The sequence below is a fragment of the Gavia stellata genome, chromosome 22, assembly GCF_030936135.1.
Source record: "Gavia stellata isolate bGavSte3 chromosome 22, bGavSte3.hap2, whole genome shotgun sequence".
Taxonomy (NCBI): Eukaryota; Metazoa; Chordata; class Aves; order Gaviiformes; family Gaviidae; genus Gavia; species Gavia stellata.
The window spans coordinates 7,028,060-7,035,031 of NC_082615.1; the positions used below are offsets into that span (position 1 = coordinate 7,028,060).

Below are 6,972 nucleotides of genomic sequence, written 5' to 3' on the forward strand. Positions count from 1 at the left end.
AACAGGCTTTTAAGAAGGAAGGTGAGTCTCTGCATGAACCAAGGGTAATTGCCATGATCCTACTCTGGACACCTTCCTTTTTTTTTTTATCTTTTTTCTTTTAAGCTTCAAGAACTTCAGACACACACATGCACATCCACACACAAGTAGCAAAAATAAAATCTGGACTATTTTTGGATCATCTTCACTGACGGTTCATAAATGCCCCAACATTGCAAGGGGACATGATTCAGGCGGTGCTGGGGATCCCTTGGGATATCTGGGCAGTCTCCCAGCCCTGGGGTAGGAAGAAGGTGGATTGGTTGAGGAGGATCTCCTCTTCCTTGTGAGAAGGTTCTTTAGGACATGATGTAGACCTCCAGCAAACTGGCCACTGCATGCATTCGGTAGAAGATCCCAAAGGGCAGGCAAATGTCCACGATGGCCGGCCACATGGAATCGCCATAGAAGTTCAGTTCTGTGTCATTGTCAAACTGGGGCCGGGCACCAAACGCTGGCATGATCCAGAGCTGTTTGAGGAAATGGGAGAATAACATTGCAGTGAGAAGGGTGTGTGGTACAGCAAGTACCTGCAATCACAGCTACCAAGAGATGGGAAAAGAGCGACCTTCTGAGCGTGGGACCTGTGCCAGGAGCCTGTGTTTACATTAAGATCAAGTATGATCCAGTGTTGTAAGCCCAATTTTGATTCATGCTCAAAGACAGGCTGGAACCAAGGGCTGAAGCACTCACCAGGGGAAGAACTTGAGCACGTTGTGTGTTAGCGTGAGCCTGGCCTGTTCAAACTCCTTGGATGGAGCAAGCATGGGTAGGGCTGAGCTGGCAGCAGCTTGGTCTCCCCAGGCTCGGTTGTGTATGCTGAGCTCAGAAGCTCAGCCAGCATGTGTGTCTGGTTGTATGGAGGCTGTCAGCCCATTCTTTGTGAGCTCATATGTAAAAATCGGTTTGAGGGCATGACGTGACTGACTAGCTGGGGATTTGGAGGCTTTCAAGAGATGTAACGTGCTTGGCTGCTTTGAGGTACAGCTATAATCCTACATTTCTTTTGCAGGGAACTGCAGTCCCCTGGCTGCTCATGAAAGTGGAAGCCCCAACTGAAGTTGTCAGTGACCAGTTTCTCCTCACAGCAACTGGGATCAGGGTTTGGGCTCCTAAGCCATGGGTTTTGAGAAGTCGTGCTGCCATTTCTCAAGAAAACCCAGACTTCACTGCAGGTATTTGTCACTTTTACATCCTTTCTTTGGAGGTGTAAGAGAAGGCTTTAACGTATTTTATTAAGCTATTCTACATATCGACTAATACCCAATAAAAATACTGAAACTGATTCTTCTCTTGTACCCACCAACTTTATTGTCTGATATTCTGGTGATAAGTGACAGGCCTATCGGCGTAGCCTAAAATGTCTGAACTCCAGGGCATTTGCTCTTGCTTTTAAGTGACAAGGGAATCACAGCTCTCTGCACGTACAAATAAAAGTAAGTGTGTTTTCTGTATAGCGGAGGCACAGAAAGGACTGTTTTTGCATGGCCCACATCCTTTCTTTCACAGACGCTTCTCCCTTGTGCTTGCTTCCCTCTCCCCCCCCCTGCCAAACTCTTCTCTCTGCATGTACTCACTATGATATTGCTCAGCAGGAGGAACATGGAGATCTCCCTTAAGAACTTCCTCCTCCAGTTCATCTTCTTGGGGGCGGTGAGGGACCGCACGAGGTCAGAAGGATGGATGGCTTCAGTGCCAGAGGCGGTGCTAGGAGCCAAGGTGCTGCCAGTGTCGGGCACACGGAGGGACACTGCGTTGATGTTGACAAAGGTGAGTCCATAAAGATCCTTCTGGTGAGAATCGTGCTTATGGTCTTCTTTGGGGGGTTGCCGATGAAGGCCTTCGATAATGAAGATGTTCTGGAAGGTGTGCTGGGCGATCATTAGGAGGGCATAGGTGAGGTTGAGTGCGCTGATAGCGTCCCTTGGTGTGCTGGCTACAATGGCCACAATGGAGTAGTAAGAAATAGCATACTGCCCCAAGGCTGCACCCATCAGCAGGGCTACATCCAGGGTCCTGGTTGGGTTCTTGTGCCGATCCATGTCTCTCTTGTCAAACCGGTAGATGACAGAGCCACCAATGCAGACAAGAGACATCAGGCCCAGACAAACAATGTTGAAGATGTAGTACATGGTGAGTGCTTGGCTCTTCTTGCTGGATTCAGTGCTGGAATTTACCTGCACCTCATAAAGAATGAGGACTCCCAAACCACTCACCAGAATGATGAGGCCCAACACAATGCCTACAAAGAAGGTCCTTCGGAAGAGCCTGAACTTCAGGCGGTGAATGTGGTGGGAGTGGTGGTCTATGAAGCGTCCGACGTTCTTCCACATGACATAGACCATGGCAGAGGCAAAGAGACTGTACTCAATGTTAAAGGGGTACAGCCAAAAGTAGCCATTCTTGAAGATCTGGCAGATTTGGCTATTGCAATTGCATTCTTCAGCTGAGCTACTTCTCATTCCCGCTGAAACGAGATAAAAACACATAGATGCAGTGGTATTAAAACAAGGAGCCAGCACTTCTTAGCAGCCCTGAAGAACTGGATACTTAGGGTCAGTGAAAAACAAGACCGATGACGGAAGAATACGTGACCACTTTGAAAACAAGGACACTTCAACCTCAGCTTTCTGGTGCTCGTGTTCTTTCTGAGGAAGTTAGGTGGCAGGTTAAATCTCGCTTTTTCCTTCCCTTCTTCATTCCCATCTCATTTGTACTGGGCCTTCCACCTTTCTGACTCCTCTGTGATACAGGTTAAGAAATGAACATTAAGACCTGGCTTTTAATATACCAGCTCTCTTAAAGGAACCTTCAGCTGTAGATAGGCCTTCTGAAAAGGGGTAAAACCTGACTTGCAGAACAATTTCTAGCTCTTGGGCTCCCTCCCTGGACCCAGATGGCTTCACAACTGGGCAGATTACCTTTCAGGAGCCATCTGAAGATGTCCTCTGTCACGTTCTTCTTCAACTTTGAATGCGCTTTGTGAACAGACTCATCTGTCACTGCTGACATCCACACCGCTAAGTTTGTAGTCAGTGTCAGCATCAAGCCGCACCTGCAGAAGAAGGAGGAGGCTCGTAAGACTAAAGCAATGGCTCTAGGCCATGTTGCTCCCATCCCTGTTATAGATGTGCATGTGCTCAGAGGGACTGTGGGAGCTGCCTGAAGTGGTATAAGGACTCTGTAGTAGTCAAGGCTGGAAATCCTGACCCTTGCTTTGCTGCTCTCACTCTCTTCCCATCTTTAGTTCAAGCTTATGGGTATTAGCAAGGCCTGATTCCTCATGTTGGTTTTGGAAGAGCTTCTCAACAGTGAACAGATTAATAGGTCTGGGTTGGTCTCCAGTCGATCCAGTCTTGCAAAAGTGGACAAGATCTTGTTTTAGCCTGAGGCTTGCCCACTGCATTGTTGTCTTCCCCAGGAAAGCAAAAGTCAGCTATGAATCATTTTATTTAATGCTAATTATTTATTTAATACTAATCTGCTTTGAGTAATGCTTGTATTCTTGAATTGAATCCCAACCCTGCTAGATCCATAGGTCATAAACCTCAACTGCTTCAGCTGGAATTTAAGGCTAGCTGGAGACTCAGCAGGCTTAGTTTTGGCCAGCATTAAGGGAGATGGGATTATCCCCTTGTTGCATCTTAACTGTGTGAGAGTGTGCAGCAGGTTTGCAGTGGCCCAGGTCTTCTGTGGCCCAGTGGGATTCAAAGAGCAGCAGTGCTCACCTGGTAACATTCAGGTGTACGTGGACGCAGTCCTTGGCAGAGATCCACAAGAAGTATGTCTGGCAGGGGCAAGAGAAGAAATTGTTATTTCCAACAAAGCATGAAAGCAAATCACATCATTCTGAAGTCAGGATCTCCCTGCTCAGCAGAGAGCGAGCTGGGGAGCCTCTTTCACTTGGGTCCCTCTGTGCCCAGCCTACTAGCCCATAACCCTGGCCATTTGCTGGATGTGGTACGTTCTTTCTTTGCTCCTCCTGTCCTGTCCCGCTGCCATTGCTCTGCCCATGGCCAGCCCCTATTCCTGTCCAACTTGTCCCTATTTAACCTCTTCCCTCCTTGGTATTGTCCCAGAGCAGATGGTCCTCTGTGTAGGGACTTCAAACCGCGAGGCAGTTCCTGCCCTGACCGTCCTCCTCCCTCTCTGTTCTTCATGGGAAAGGAGACCTGGGTGGATGGGGGCTGCTTAGACTTTGTGACAAGCCATCCTGGCATAAGCCAAAATGTCGCAGGATGGGAACAAGTTTAAATCAACGCCTTAAAGTGAGTTGCCGCAGCTGGGAGTTGTCGTGGTTGGAGGGAGATGTGGGCTGGGTGGGGGCTGAGTTAAGCCACTTGCTTTTGCTGCAGGGGGAGTTAACTATGGCCATGAGATCAGAGCTCCTGCCGCTGGTGGCTCTGTCTCTCTACCCCTCCCTGAGACAGAGCACAACCACCTCACCTGGACCATCACGAATATTGCTTGCACAATGGGGTAGATTATTTTGATCGCAGACAGGCAACTGTAGAAGCTCGAGTAATATCCTATTTTGAACACATCCATGACAAGGCTGAAAATGGCAAATAGGATCAGGCCTCCTGTTGAAGAACCAAAATATCTGTGGTTGGACAGATCTATGCACATGTAGGTTAATGCAGATAGATGAGAGGAAGAAGAGGATCTATTGCCATGGAGAGGCTTTGCTTCTACCTCTGTTTTTCCTCTCCCAGCACCCAAGTTATCTTGGCACCAACAGAATCATACAATAATTTGCTTGAAAGGTATTTCCAGTCACCCCTGTACTCTGACTGGGGCTAACAGCTCTTGCAAGAGCAATGGCAAGGCTGGGAAGGAACCTAGTGTAAAGTACCAAGAGCCCTTGCAGGTAAAGGGAGACCAGGCAGTGAAACCAGTGGAGAGACGAGGAGCTAACCTGAAGCAGGGTACAGTGCCGTGCCCCAGCACAGGAGAAGGACGCTGTGCCCCACATGGTTGCTATTTCCCTTGTAATAACTGATGCCCCCAGGAACTGTCCACCCTGCCTCTCGCCTCCAGCCCTAGCCCTTCGAGAGCTCCTACCTCTCAGCCAGATGGGTCCAGCGTGGGAGTCTTTGCAGAGGATGGCATCTGGGCACCGGGAGGTGCCGACGAGGTAGAAGATGATCCATATGATGACTATCAGCATCATGACAGTCAGAAGGAAGAAGACATCATAATCGTGCACAGCAATCTTCTCAAAAGCCCCGCTGCTCACCAGCGTGCAGGCCAGTAAGGCTAAGTGCACAGCCAGCAGGATGGAGAACATGCGGCCGCCCTTTTTCCACACTTCCTTGGAGGCAGGAGTGGAGGGGGGCTGATGAGGCTGGTGGCTGAAAGACGCTATCTGGCTCGAAGCCAGGCTGGCTTTGTCATCCTTGTGTCCGCAGCCCATGCTGGAGTTGGAGTGTCTGATCTCGCTGTCCTTCCGCACGGGCTCTTCGGTCATGGTTCAGCTAATGCCTTAGCTGAGGGTTAACGCTGTTGGGAGGAGAGCCCCATGAATGAGAGGCGTCATTTCATTTTGAATAGTCCAGGGCTGGACTAAAGCAGGACATGTGATGAGGAGGAGAAGACGTATCAGAGGAACGGGGAAGGCTGAGACAAGGAGCGCAAAAAGAGGGATGAGCTCATTTTGAACCTTTCCCTTCCCGGTTCCCTGAAGGCTCTGTTCTTGCTTAAGATGCTTTTGCTTGGGGAGATCCCAGGTCAGTTTAACAAAGCATGCCTAATTTGTCGCACAACATTTAGGTGTTTATTGATGCAAGATATTGGAAAAGCACCAGAAAAGCACTCACAGGATCAAATATCCTGGGGCAAACGGCCAATGTGGTTTGATTTCTAAATGTCAACCACTAAACATTCCGAGAAAATGTCATACTTCCTGGCTGAGGAGTAGGCCACTGAAAGGTAAGAAAGCCTTGGGAGTCTTTAGAACGTCACATCATGGTTTATACCAGTCCCTGCAAGAAGGATGTGAACTATTTCCGCTGTCACTCCCTCTAAAGCCCTTTGGCTGTGCCAAGCTTGGGACTTCATTGGTTCTCAATAAAAAGCCCGAAACAAAGCAAATTAACTATTGAAACAAAGCCATTCCACCAACCTGTTTTGCTGCCTGGAATCCAAATCTCTCCTCTTGCCAGGCTGTCTGAGAATTTTCCCCGTTGCTGCAGCTTGGTCAGCCGAAGAATTTATACCCGTTGGGATGTCTCTGTGATTTATACCATGTCTGGAGCTGACAGCAGTGCTTCATGGGCTTCTCAGAGAAACTCATGTGATCTGTTTTGTGCAATAGCTGATTTTGGGGAAGCAGGAGAGAGATGAGAAGATAAAGGTTATTTACCCGGGGAGGGCATGAGATGACAACACTGCTAAGCATGGCATGGACCGCTCGGTCGCAGGGTCATGGTCACCGTAGAGCAAAGCCACCCATTCAGACCCATCTACCTGCAGGCACGAGAGCTCTTCCCTTGAGAGAAGATGGTTTAGGTGATGAACTTATCTTTGCTGATGATTTTGGGCTTGGCTTTCTGGTTAGCTGATCACAGTAAATATTGTGCCTCACCCTATACTATTCCCATCAGTATGCTCTACACCCAGAACGTTTCTGAGGAAAAGGAAGAAATTGCATTTGTATCTATTCAGTGCCAAGGGCAGCTCAATCTTTTCCCACCCATGGTGCCAACAATGAGGAAGGTTTAGTACTAGAACAGGGCAGGATTTGGGGACTGGAATCCGTGTTCCCCTTTGCTGACGCACTGCCTTTGACTTTTCACGCTGCGATCACCTTTCTGTGGCCCTCAGGAGCTTAACTTCTCTCCTTTCAAGGAGAAAGAAGCCGTGTTACAAACCACGGCGCAGGTGGGATTCAAGCATTTGCCAGGCGAGGAGAGAGCTTTTGCTCAAGATCTC

The 6,972-nt window shown here is 48.8% G+C and overlaps 1 protein-coding gene across 1 annotated transcript; it reads right to left on the minus strand.

Annotated features, from left to right (window-relative positions):
* Positions 1–338: 338 nt before the first annotated feature.
* On the minus strand, positions 339–5,509 carry OTOP2 (otopetrin 2). The gene is made up of 6 exons (XM_009819069.2): positions 5,104–5,509; positions 4,486–4,622; positions 3,768–3,826; positions 2,961–3,094; positions 1,617–2,506; positions 339–509 (listed from the first exon to the last, which is right to left on the minus strand). The coding sequence occupies exons 1-6, from the start codon at positions 5,507–5,509 to the stop codon at positions 339–341; spliced, it is 1,797 nt and encodes a 598-aa protein (XP_009817371.1).
* Positions 5,510–6,972: the final 1,463 nt, after the last annotated feature.

Coding starts and splice junctions, on each gene's coding strand:
- OTOP2 (XM_009819069.2), bottom strand. CDS start 5,509: ATGACCGAAGAGCCCGTGCGGAAGGACAGCGAGATCAGACACTCCAAC. Junction 3,095..3,767: donor GTACACCTGAATGTTACCAG/GTGAGCACTGCT, acceptor CTTCTTCTGCAG/GTGCGGCTTGATGCTGACAC. Junction 510..1,616: donor TCCTGCTGAGCAATATCATA/GTGAGTACATGC, acceptor TTCCTCAAACAG/CTCTGGATCATGCCAGCGTT.